The following is a 14238-nucleotide window of genomic DNA, read 5'->3' as shown; positions in this document are numbered from 1 at the left end:
TGTGTTGTTTCTTCTTTTGTTCAGTATTGTTTTAATATAAGATCTGTTTTTTCCCTCATTGCTTAGTCGCACACACAATGAATTGATTAATTAACTCTTAATTAGAGAGGCAATGAATATCTAGCAGGCTTCAGGATACACCATCAGAAAAAGATCCAGCGTGGGCTATACTGCTAAAACATTGTGCAGTTGTTATAGTCACGATACAGCTGTCCAGTATATGTAGTGGATAGCACAAAGTTAAACTTTGAATTACAGTTTATATTACTTAAGTCTCACCTATTTAACATAAAAACAGATGGGGTTTAACACAGGAGTTAAATTCATACATTAAGAAATTCATACCAGACTTTCCACAGCATAACCGACTAAATGGTTCCGTTTATCAGATTTTTAGAATAATAAACCCGTTATATTTTTTTATGTGTATTTTACCCATTACACATTGTCATTATATGAAGAGGATGTATCTGTATTGTTTCAGACACCCTGACTTCTTTGAATAAATTTACTTGACAACAACATTGTACTTCTTCATTTTGCTTGGAGGCCAGATGGCATTAGAATCATTTACTTCACCTTGTTGTACTTAATTACTACAATCAACACACTATTTTCTAAATTAATCATAACAAAGTAATTTCATTAGTAGCACAGCAGGCTGCTGAATTATTAGCATCATAGCAGGTTTGCAAACAATTAAACTTTATTTGAACCTTAGAAATTTGCAGGGTGGAACATATTTAAGGCTGAACAGAAGAATAATATAATTTGAACAGAACATGGTTTTATTGCAATTCTGACATTTGAAATTATACATCTTGGTGAAAAAAAAAAGGTATTTAATATACTTTGAAAGAAAATTATAATACCCTTCTTTCAACTATTCATGCACCAGGAGTAGATAAAGTCTTACACATTTTAATAATACTAATAATAATATGCCAAAAATAATGTATTTGTTAAGGCAGTATACTTAGGTGTTCAAACCAAAGTTGATTTCTAAGTTAATACTTTATTATGAGCAAGCATTAAAGGTCAGGTCATAGTGTTGATCAGCAGTTGTAGTGCTCCCTCTCCTGGGCATCAGGAGGAAAGACTACAAACTCATTTTAGAGTGACATGAATTTGTATCTATGTACCCACCAAATAATAATAATAATAAAAAGTTTGGGGCTGGGCTAAGGGGAATTTAAATTCACCATTTTCGTTTAACATCTGCCACCTGCTGGTCACTAAACACAGTGCATCTGATTTAATATTCAGAGCATGATTTATTAACCCTATGTAACACCTATGTATATTTACTTGGCTAAAATGTAACTGTTTCTATGCATATACAATAAATTAGTTTTCTACAGTAGAATTCAAGAAGTGTTACATGATAAAACTGAAAAATACTTACAGGTCCAGTTTAGCAACAAATTATAGTTGTTAAGATATCATGTAACTTAATAGTTCTTTTATTAAATTAATTATTTTATTATGTCCAAAGTGTAACATACAGTGTAAAAAGATAATCAGGGCAAGCAATGAATCTGCATTGCAAGAATGGCACATATTTAAATCTTAGGGAAACATTATAGCTAATTTTAACATTTAAAAATAATCTTTTTTTTTTTTTAGATAATACATTACTATTATTTGCAAAATGTCAAATATGTTTTCTTTTGAAATTGTAAAAAATATTAAAATATTAAAAATACAAAATACATATTGTCAATATCTAGGAATGTCATAATATCACAAGTTGAGGGAAAAAAATCTAGATCTGCAGTGTACATTTAAAAAAATATTTGTTAATTAATATTTCTTGTGGAAGATTTCCATATTTTCATGTAAAATGTTGGCTATTGTTGCTATAACAGTTGCAAAACAGTTTTAATCAACATACAGTGTGCTTCAGGTCATCCTAATCACAGATGTATTTCATTTTTATCTCTCTAAAATTATTATTCAAATCTGTAAAAACTTAACACGGTGGAATTAACGATGCACTAAAAAATGTCACACGGTAATTAATTAAACACTCTAAGATACTCTTCTTATTTTTCGATTCTAATTAAAGATGATTCCTAGAGAAAAAAAGGAAATAATCGTAATATTGAAAGAAAAAAAAAAAACAGACTGAAATTCAAAGAAACAATAGCTTATCGTAAACATTGCACTAAGACACTAATTAAAATGTTTGATTGAAGGCAATATACAGAAGCAAGCTGGGGAAGAGATAAGTGTAGGGATCAGTCATTGAAACGTGGGATGCTATTGCATGCAGACAACTAATGGAGCAGTATTAATTAAGGCTTAAAAGCAATTTTTTGCCACAGTCCTTAAGTTAATATAACTGCCACAGAGGTTTTAGGAAGGAAATGCTTATAAAACAGAGAACAGGAGAACACATGAGCCATTATGGAAGATTGGATTAAAATGTACTTACCCAGGCCTCTCAAATATCATACATCTCCATTATGAAGGCTTTAGGCACCAAGCCAATGGTTCCCTTCATTTCTCCTACCCACCAGCCATATGTATTGTACTCCTAATTCAAAACAATAAGCTGTATTAACCTTTTGCCTAGCACAAATGTAATATCATTTAATGCAAAAGCTACTTTTAAATGTTTGTGCCCTATGTTTGGTCAGCTAATCACAATAGCACAGGCCATGTTTTAGCTGCTTCCTACTAGACTTCTTGTGAAATAAATTCCACGCATAGTTAGCTCGAGAAGAGAATGTAGAACACACAGGAAATATATAACAGAACAGTAGAAAAAAAATAAAAAAGTAACAAATTCATTGCTGTGTACTGCAGCAGAAATACCTAAACCTATAGTGTTATAATAATCCATGTATTGATAACTGATGCTAAAATTTGTACCCAATAGTGTGACAAACATGTAAGTCTTGCTATGGAACATCTGTGTTTATATATATAGATCTATATATCTATATATATATATATATATCTATATATATATCTATATATAATTATTTATTGGATTATGATGAAGCCTGTTTATGTCTTATATAAAAAGGATATATATATATATATATATATATATATATATATAGGCTTCATCATAATCCAAAAAATAATTCTGTAAACACAAAATCTATATATCTACATAAACAGAAGTATACATTTCAGTAAATTTCAAAAATTCTGAAAAACAAATGCAAATTAGAATGGCAGCTTGGCTTTCTTTTGCTTCCTTATACATTATACTAAAGGGAATGTACTTTAATAAATACGCCATCTACAAGGCTTCTATACCTAACAATCATTAACCTTGTTCATGTGCCTTTTAAGCTCTTTTTTTCCTCTCACCCTCTGTACATCACTAGCAGTCTGTTTGCACTTGCTAAATAAAGCTTATTACCAGTAAGTAGTTAAAGTTAAAATGTGATAGTACCATTAAGTAGGCATACAACAACAGCACATAAACAAGCCATGCAGGTTAATTATTTAGACCACAATATTGGCAAAAAAACCCAATCTCTTATGGATACAGTAATCATTGGGATGGTGTCTCTGTCATTAAACTCTACCTTAAGGTCAGCTGTGTTGAACAATAGTACTCAGAGATCACTGCCACAGTGAGAATTCAGAACCATATTTGCCACTTTGATTGGTGATTCATAATGTATTTTGGTTACATATTAATAAGGAAATATTTAAACTCTTAACAATGGAACATTTACTGCACCCTTACCACAAAAAACCCACAAGTGACCAGCTATGTGTCACAGAAATTATTAAGATGGTCTTAAATTGTTCTTAATTATAAGAGGACATTAATCACCAAGATACAATGGACACAACCATCTTATTTTAAGGTTGACAATCAAACTTTCTTTTTTTGCTGACAATTTGGATTTATTTAAGGGCATCTTGGCAAACAGCCATATATTTCCCTGGCACGGGTTTATGCATGCACCAGGCCTTGGCACGCATGTGATATCAGGGAACATTCCAGGATTTGCAGTTCTGTTTGACAAGTCAAAATCAGGTGGCTTAGAACAAGATTTGCCTTTTTATAATAATAATTAATGATTGCAAAAAAATTTAGGTGATTTTTTGGTAATTTTGGGATCAATCTGTAAAAATGGAAGATTATTTCCATTGACCTGGATAGTTCATGGTCCCTTGTTACAATACATGGCCACTAGAGGTCTCACTGTATAACATGGCACAGAAATTATTAATATTGGAAAAATATTCCCTGTAATTTGCCAAACATCACAGATTATGCTCACATTGACCCTACAATGGAATATGTGTAACCAACAGATCTGATGTAAAATTATATATTAAACAAAAATATTACAAGATATGCAGCCTGCTGGTACAACCTCTCAAATACTTTTATTGGTGTTGATATGGTTAGGATTGACAGAGAAGCTAAAAGAATAATTATTATAATACCAGAAATTAGGCAAAGTATGTTTTTAAAGAAAAGGAAAGAAAGGAAAAGTATATTAATGACCAGTTTAAGGTTGCGTTACCCTCAAGAACATCAAAACCATTGGCTGGAGTTAAGATGCATGGAACAGACGACTGTCTTGGTGTGGATCACCAAACACTATTACCGTGGTCAGATTAGCCAGCATAGCAAAGTGACTATACTTACAAAAGACTGATAAAATAATGAAGTACAGGAAACATTTCCTCGTCAATTTAAAAGAAATATTGCATCCATTTGGATGTGTAATTATTTTCTATTAATCATGAGCCATAAAAGGGCACTATTCGTTTATTGTGTTATCACTAGCAAGAGGCCTGCAGTCAGCTCTTGACAATATTGGGTAATTACTAACACGATGGTTCTTTTCCCCTGTCAGTCAGTAATATTATCAGGATGCAGAACACTTGCTGTGCCATATCATTGTAGCCTTCACGATAGTACTGGGTACTAGACTTGGGCACCAGGGGGCCCTTCGTGCTCGTCTTCGTGCTCGTCTTCGGGGGAAAAAAAATCTTCGTATTCCGCGAATATTCGCCTGTTCCTGTCTTCTCTTCGGGCGAATATTCGTGGACATTCTTAGTGTTCGGTTATTCTTCGTTTCCCCGGTTAAGGGGTTAATACGGGGTTAACGCAGCTCTGGCGCCAGGAGTTTAAATGTACGTATGAGCAACTCTATTGGTCGTCAGCAGGGGGCTCGTCTGCCATTGGTTGATGGCAGACGAGCCCCCTGCTGGCGACCAATAGGGTCGCTCGTACAGACTGTTAAACTCCTGGTGCAGTAATTTACCCGGCACATCCCACTGGTCTCCCTCCCTCCTCTGGCTAGTGGGCTATACAATACGTTTGATGTTATTTTTTGGGTGGTATTGGATATGGAAAGTAAGCATCCCCAAGTCCAACATATCAATAGACTGTTTGGGTCAGGTGTCAAGTAGAACAATACATGAGTTATCAGGTCCATGCCATTTTCAAGTTGAGTTGAAAACTCACATTACCTCAACAGCAACTTGCTAATGTTATCATCAGCTCTATAGAAACTCTTATTTTTGGTGAATATTCAGTGAGTTTGTTCAGTTGTAGCATGCAATTGCGTCTAGTTGAGTGAGTCAAGATAGTCCATTAATTTGATTGCAGTCATAAAAACTCTTGACAGCGGATGATTAGATAGAAAGTTAAATACATGGACTACAGTGCAGTATTTTTGAATGATAGAAAAAAAAGGATGTTTATATGTTCCACAAAGGATATAAAGGAAAGAAAGCTTAGTAAGTACAGGTGTGATAGAATGCAAAAAATATTTGTCTTCAGAGCCAAGTCTGATGATTTATAACGCCAAAATCCACAGCCTACAGCTTGCGTACACGTATTAGTTAGATCTTAGAAAGCAAAGAAAAGAGCCCTTAGGAATCCATGCCCATAAATTGTAAGCAGACATATGATTCAAATTTTATAGAACGTAGAACATCTGGAAGAAATCCCTTTCATTGCATTCTGTGATTTTTGTCAGTATCTTATACATTAAAGCTGGAAGAGGCACTCAAATGTAAAAACAATATCTAATAGCGGAGAGAGTTATAGCGGTAGCCCCTGGAAAAATTGTAGACTGTCCTAAGAACCATTCTCCTGATTATCCAAAAATCCGTTCCTGCTGACTACAAGTTAATAGCAACTTTCAACAAATGACTTCCCTGGATGCCTACTCCAAACTTTTACAAACCACCCTTGTGGCTTCCAATGAAATCTTAAAAAAACATTATATGTTTTAAAATCCCTTTGAATACATTTTTGTTAGCTGTACAATTTCATGAGCTTGACCTTACAAAAATATGGAACTGAAAGCTTGGAATTAGGTGGGGTTTCTTAGCTATTACTATTTCCAAAAGAAATAGTAAAGAGGGACTTTCTCGTGTGGCAAAACATAACTCATAAATACACAATGTGATACATTGTAACGACAATATTTTTTGGAGTAAACACACAATAACATGTACACCACAGGCTACAACAGCAGCTTTTTCATTGAGGATATGGTAGGATACCTGTAGTTGTTATTATTATTAATTGTTATTATTGTTTCATTTATATAATGTACACAGCCCTTCCAACAGTGCATACATTTAACTTAGGTATACTTAGGTATGACAAAACTAGAATTGACAGACTAAGACAAAGAATTAGGTAAAGTGGGACCTGCTCGCAAACTTACAGACATTCTTTAAGTAAAAATTTACACTGATAAAAAGCATTACCCAAGCAACGCATACGTCATACAACCTCAAAAAAGGCACATGCACCACTTTAAGCCATGTAGACAGACATACATTCCATTGGCACTTATGCCTAACAGCTGCCAGCATTGACCATGTTTAAAAAAGACATTCTCAGAAAAATTTAATCAAGGAAAGGCTTTGTGGACAGTTCAAAAATAGAAGCAAGGGCGTGGTATTCTGTATGAGCAGTATCTGGAGTAACCACTACTACACATCAATCTACCTTCTCAAGGTGCCCCCTAAAAAAAGAGTATTTTCTAGAGAGGTTCATAGGCAGTTTTATCAGGATCTTTGCCTAAAACAGTCATTTTTTTGGTGTAACAGGTGCCGTACGGACACTTTCCATGTCCCCAGACAAGCTGTTAAACAGTAGCCTTTGGCCAATAAGCACAGGAAGCAATTAAATGGAAAGTATTTATTGAGAAAAAATGTAAACCCTAATAATGACAAAGCATGTTTATGGGCAGGGTAAGGCTTCAATAAGTAATTAAGGACAAGCTCGTTTGAGCAGAGCCCTCCTCACCTCCTGTTTCTATAAGTCCAAAGTGTTATATGACGCACTACTTGTTACATCCTGTTTCCCTTTGTACAGCGCTGCGGAATATGATGGCACTACACAAATCAATAAATAATGAGAGCTCAAAGCCACTTAAACTACAAGATTGAAGTGTTTCATTTTTTTACTTTTTCTAACTTTTCCTTCCATGTAATTTACTTGTAAGACTTTCTTTGTGAATAATGCTTAGAATCATAAGAATGGTACTGAAAAAAAAAATCATTCTGTCTTGATACCTTGTGATATCAACATAAGAAATAGAGACACAACTGTTTTAAACGGAACAAATAAACACATGTTTGGAAGCTGATGTATTTACAAGCAGCAGACATAGTTTATAAAAACATTATAGGAACTCTTTCAAGTTAGTCCAGTGCTGTGTGGTAAGGGGTCTGCTATTAGATACAGTATGTGAAATGTAACCTTTTGACTGCAGCCCATTGAAAGCACAAAAGTGTGTGATGTTGGGTTCCTATAAGTCATATAAAGCACTGAAAGCATAATGTAGTGAGAGGTCAGGAATCCTTTTTTATGTAACTTAACCCTTGGTTGGTAGAAAAAAAAGCATAATTTTCAGTACAGTTGCATGGCTGTGTGCAAACAGATGATCGTAAAAAAATCATAAAAAATTATGTATTTCTGGTTTATCTAGTACTTATTGGTATGGTTAACATGAATAATCCATAATTACTCTAATTATTCTAACAAAAAATCTAGTTCTACACAATTTCACCTGGGCAAAATGAAACATTGAGCAATTCAAACATTTATTATATAGCACTGCACCAAAAAATTTTTTTTATCATTCACAGGTCACTTTGCTAGCTTTGTAAGCTGTATAGAACAAGTTGACAGTCAATCAGTCATTTCTAAGCCAGGGCGAAAACAGGTTCAAATTCAAAATAACACATAAAGAGTTAAAAATAGTGAGCCTCAAAACTGTTACATTGTGTTCCTTGTAAGGAAAGCAGCACCGAGATTTATAACCTTGAAGGTGCAGAGGTTAAAAACTGCCCAGATGCCCCCTAGCAGCATTAAAGGATCTCATAGCTTTCTGTGCCAGAGGCTTAAAAAGGCTCACATAACAGCTAGTAATTGTATAATGTGAAAATAAAGAACCTGCATACTTGAGAATATTTTTTGGGGAAAACCCATCTAAGATGACACTCAAATGTGAAGGTTCTCTTATAGAAATGCTATTATAAATAGGCTGCTCTGGATTTGTTAAATAAATAACATATGAATTTCAGGCTTCTCCTTTAATAAAACCTTCAAAAATGTTTATAAACACTGCAGCCGCTGACAAAATGTTTTTATTAAGCTAAAAATAACTTAGCCGACTTAATGTAAAGATTATATATGTTACACTGATTCATAAACAATGTCTTTATGAATTATGTATGAGTAATGTATACTAAATACATTCATTATCAGTTCTGGCGGTTTTTGCCGACTGCTTGTAGATGTGTCTAAATAATGTATTTTGAAGAATTTAAGGGTTTCAAGTGGCGTTCCTTAACATTCTTCAATTTACTAAGGAACTCATTTATCATACAGTTTTTCCTCCATTATTCCCTTCTGTGTTGTATTTTGTACTGAAAATGAATACATACTGAGCACTGTCAGAAATGTTACTGATGCATTCAACCCTAAGCACACAATAATTACTTGTAACAACTTATCAGCAACATGGTTTTGTCATGATTCATTTCTGTACACAGCTGACATTTGATGGGATAGAAAGATCTTTGGACTAGTGAAAAGAAAATGGGCACCTCTCCATTCCTGCCACAAGGTGGCGCACAGCACAGAAGAAATTATACTGATCTGCTCAACTTTGAGAAAACATGGATATCCCTTTACATGTTTTATTTCATTTAAGCTATTTCATCAACACAAAGTCACCTTGATTAATACATATGACTTAGGAGCATTTCTTTTGAAGTTGCTTCCTTTAATAAAATAAAAATAAAAAAAATGTAAACATTTTTTAAATAGATTATTTTCTGGTCATATGCAGAGACCTACTTTAGAGTAAGAAGGTATGGTGGGAGTTATGTTACATAACTTGGTTAACGATGCATCAGGAGGTTGCTAGTAATAATTATCTTAGTGTGTAGATGGTAAATGGACACTAAATCGCTGTTCTCTCATATATGGCATAATGATAACATGAAAACTCTATATATTTTGCTAGAATCTTTGACCATATCGTATTTATGGCTGTGTGAGTGATGCCATGCAGTTACTGCTTTTAAATCCAGTTTATTGTAATTTATATGCAATAAATTTATTTGGTTAATTTTTTTTTTACATTTAACACATGTATGGGTAAAAGGTTTTCCACAATTAAGTTAGAAGTTTACTTTTTGTAAGCCTATTAAAACAGATGATTTTGAAAGTAACCTTATAATAATTACGTTGTCCCAAATTTCCATTGCTATCATTAGCAAAGAAACCACATTGTAAATGGCTTAACGATTTCTACAGTTTTCTTTTAATAATGCTTTTGACTTTTTTTTTTTGTTACACCCTACATAATGGAGATTGGAATAGCTTATTTCCCAGTTACTGGGGACAAACTTGCCACAAATATCAATTCTGATCTGATCTCAATTCTAAAATCTGTTAATCCTTTCTAAATGTATTACCTTGAACTAGCTGAATGTGAAACAGTCTCTAAAATGCTTTCTGGCAACTTCACTGAGGCTTACTTATTATGCTATGAAATCATCAAGAGGATGTGACATTTCAGGACAGTTCAAGTGACCAACTTTATGCTTAGGGCCAACTGAGTTATTCTTGCAGGAGAAACTCATTGGGGCTGATCCTTCCTAATCATACTTGGGTTTTAGTGCATAGACCACTTAGACCACAAATTAGAATGCTAAAACTGTGTTGATACCTTTTTTTTGTGTGTGTGCGTGGGGGTAATTGGATACCAGAAAGTGTTAGTGCTTCATAGATTAATTGTAAAACAATTTCATCTAGATGCTTGCTGGGAAAATACCAGCTAGGTGGCCACCAGACACAAAATACAACTAGCCGTGTCAATAAAGACTAGTATTTAATATGTTAACATGTCAGCACACTGTATTTTCCTTTAATCCATGAGATGTCAGTGTATAACTCCGTAATGAAGTACACTTAATGTATAATATGTATCACTAACAGCCAGGGCTACTCATAGGCCGTGGCATTGGGCTCATGCCCTGGGTCCAACATACCACTGCATACGGCACCTCTCTCACACACGTGTGGTCTCTGCATCATATGAGTCATATCAGAGCATTTCTCAGAGATCACAAGTATCAGGAAGTGCAGGTTCCAGCTTGCTCCTTCCCTTATCTCAAACCTTTCTTGCTCCAGGACCTGCAAACCCTGAGGGCAGCCCTGTTAACAAGTGTTCAAAAACATAAATTGTGAACCGTATACATGTCTACATAACAATATAATAATATATTTTCCTGCACAACTCTTCATTAGGCTTTGCATTGACTAAGAATCTCTATGTTCAGCTCTACAGTACATAAAATCACATTCATTGTGAAATATCCATGGAAACAGGCTCCGCTGTACACTGCCCTCCATTTCCTTCCCTAGGTGTATAAAGTGCTTTAATTCTTGTCACAATGTTGAAAATAAACATTCCCTGAATAAAAGTTCTGCATATACCTGGTATATACCTTGGTCACACATTTCTTAGTTAGCAGAATACCCAGAAGTGCATAGAAATGGCAATAATTAGAAAAAAAATAAAATCATTTTTGTATTTATGACTGATGTATTCCAGCCTGTTCTTCTTCTAAAACTATTACAACTTGAAACTGCCAGGATAGCAGTTACTGAATCTTCTCTCCTTCATTACATAGTTAAGTATGTTAAAAATTAAAGTCAAACCATGCCAGGCTCTCTCAGATTCACTTGAGGTATAAACGACCATTTTTCATGTGAAAGATTTACTGGGATCGCCAGAACCACATTGTCTGTAGTGATTGTAAGTAAAACAACTTTTAATGACTCCTAAAGACCATCTGTCACTTTTCCCATTTTACAGTTTCTTATCTTAACCTATTGGACTTTATGATGTCTATGGGCCAAATACTCACTGACACTCTAGCATTCGGCAACAGATTGGGTCCTGCAGTGTGCTTCCACCAGGTGGATACATGCCACCACATGCTGCGTGAGTATAAAAATGTAGTGTGCGGCTGCATGACATGTTTCTAAAAGGTGTTTCCACTTAAGTTGGTCATATGTAATCTAGGGTAAACTCAGCTCTAGTGCTAATAGTGCCAATACTAGTCCAAAAAGCTGATGACTGTATCTATCTTCAATACTTGAATGCTCTTCTGTCCCTCAAAGGGTTCAAACACCTGTTGTGGATTTTTAGTCAGTAGTGGGTAGTTCCTGACCAACCGTTTTGGCGGAACACTACAGAGCTGTAGTTAGCTCCTATGGCACTCGAGGCAAGAACAGAAAAATGCACCACCCACACACAGTTTACAGAGGTTATTTTGAGGAAAGCAGATGAATAAATAACAAAGAAACAAATGATATTGGAATTAAAACAAATAATAGTAAAACACATTTCCCCAAACCCAGTGATTTATGCACATTTTGTGCTTGTCAAGGTCTGAGCAAGTGTCTTGTATGAGCTTAATGGGACAATAGGGACAATGGCATAGTAAATCAACATTTGGCACTCATTAATATATACTAAGCTTGACAGTGGTACACCACAATTCCCATCATTATAATCACATCATGACTCCTATTAATATTTGCCAAGCCAGACACGAATGGTGGTACAGCATGACTCCCATCATTATATAGTGATCCAAATACTAATGGGGGTACAGTATAACTCCCATCACTATATAGTGATTGAGATAATGAGGATGGTACAGCATACATTTTATCATTATATAGTGGGCCAGACACAGACAGTACTATAACATAATTCCCATCACTATATACTGAGCCAGGCAGTGATAGTGGAGCATCATAACTCCCATCACTGTATACTGAGGCAGACATAGACAGTGGTACAGTACAGTGGTACAGTACAGTATAACTTCCACTATTATATAGTGATCCAGACACAGACAGTGGTATAGCATGCCTCTTATCACTATATGTTTAGCCAGACATTGACAGTGGTGCAGCAAAACTTCCATCACTATAAAATGAGCCAGACAAATAATTGTGCAGCATAGCTTCCAACATATACTGCTACTGAGAACTACCTATGATGCTGAGCAAGTTTCACAAAAAATGTTTGGCTGGCTGGGCATCGTGATGTCTTACTCACACTCTCAATTACTCTCAATCACTGTTACTCACTCTCTCTATCAATGCCCTGCTACCTTCTCTGCCGGCCACTTCCACATCCCTTTCTCCCTTCCCGCAGCTCCCCTTGCTCTCCTGATTCATCTTCTGTCTCAAAAGGTTAGAGCCTCTGCGTAACCCTCTCCCTGATTGGAGGAACGGGGGAGAGGTTGTTCACGTGGTTTGCGCCCTTCTGAGAACCACCTGGACAGCCTCTCCCTTGTTCCTGCAATTGGGGGAGATGGTTACGCAAAGGCTCCCACCTTTTGAGGACCTGTTTTCTGCGCCTCCTCACAAGTGCCTCACTTGTCTCCCCCTTCCTACAGCTCTGGGACACAAGAGGAGGTTCAAGACATCCCTTGTGTTGAATTGTTGTTCATCACGAAGGTTGGTTATACTAACGTAATTAAAATTGTTAAACAAAGTTTTATATTCATGTACTGAATGTTGTATGGAAGGTTTTATTTTTCTGTAGATTAAAACACATTGCAGTGTTTACTAATACAAAGTGCCCTTTAAAATCTAACAGTCTCTGTGTGGTTATTTTGCTTCTCGACTCACTGGTTATCAGTGCAGAGGTCATGTTATTTCCAGTGCCATAAACACAGCAAGATTACATTTTATGTTTGTATAACACTTCAGTAGCTGTAATGTATTTCCTTAAGCCTGTCTTACAGTGGCAGGAATCATTTTGGGTAAATTAAGACACTATGCTTACATAGCTGTACATAAAATACTGTAGCTGTATCTCCCATACATGTTTAATAAATTAGGCTATTTCTGGATGTTCCTGAGAGCGCTACATAATACTTTGCATCACACACACAAAATTTTTATTTTCATGAAAGATTCTTAAAAAAGTTGTATTGAAAAGATGTAATACGAACGATAATTCAAAGTGATAACTGTTGACAGTTTATCATTGTAGTGGTATAAAATGCCATTGGTAATACATTAGCAGTAGTTAATAAGATTTTCATTATGAAATCTGGCACTGACAGCATAAGAGCACAAAAATGTGTGGTTTCTGTTCTTTTCAAGATCAACTCATATTTAATAAAAAAAAACTGAACCTTGAAAGCACAGGTCCCAGAAAGAGACTAATACGTAGCTAATCAGAAAAGTCTCAGTTTACGTTCCTTTTACTTTACATCCACAGGAAAAATACTTTCCTTCGCATTATCAGCCTGAAGTCACAGTGCAATTTTCAACATCTGAGAAGAAAAAAGAACCATCAAGTTTAAACCTGTATGGTAAACTTATTTAATTCTTTTTAAGGATTACACAGACAATTTAATTTCTATTTCTCCAATATATTATGGAGCAGTGTCTTTGATGGAACATTCATGTATATTTTTATTTAATTAATATAATAAACTTAAAGCCCCAAAGCCTCCCTGTTTCGTGCAGAATATTTCTGTTGGGCTGAGCCCTTCCTGCTGGCTCACCTGGTGTCCCAACCTGTCTAGCAAACCAGGCTGCCAATGGCATTACAGAGCACCACTATATTTAATTCTGATTCTAGGGAGTTGGGACCCCCCCATTCCCAATAGGCCAGGCCACGTTCTATAATTTTGCTATATATATATATATATATATATATATATATATACTGT

At 35.2% G+C, this 14238-nt stretch overlaps 1 protein-coding gene across 1 annotated transcript in view; it reads right to left on the bottom strand.

The window, feature by feature from the left end:
* Nucleotides 1-2446: 2446 nt before the first annotated feature.
* The window catches only part of LOC149300821 (src kinase-associated phosphoprotein 2-B-like), a 108762-nt gene continuing 96970 nt past the window's right edge, over nt 2447-14238 (bottom strand). Inside the window, exon 12 of the mRNA XM_089484814.1 lies at nt 2447-2539. Coding sequence (XP_089340940.1) covers nt 2447-2539 — 93 coding nt within the window. The remainder of the gene's footprint in view (nt 2540-14238) is intronic.

This window comes from Sceloporus occidentalis, unplaced genomic scaffold (genome assembly GCF_023333645.1).
Source record: "Sceloporus occidentalis isolate IW3139 unplaced genomic scaffold, rSceOcc1.0.p SCAF_23, whole genome shotgun sequence".
NCBI lineage: Eukaryota > Metazoa > Chordata > Lepidosauria > Squamata > Phrynosomatidae > Sceloporus > Sceloporus occidentalis.
This window is presented reverse-complemented; position numbering and strand designations above follow the sequence as displayed.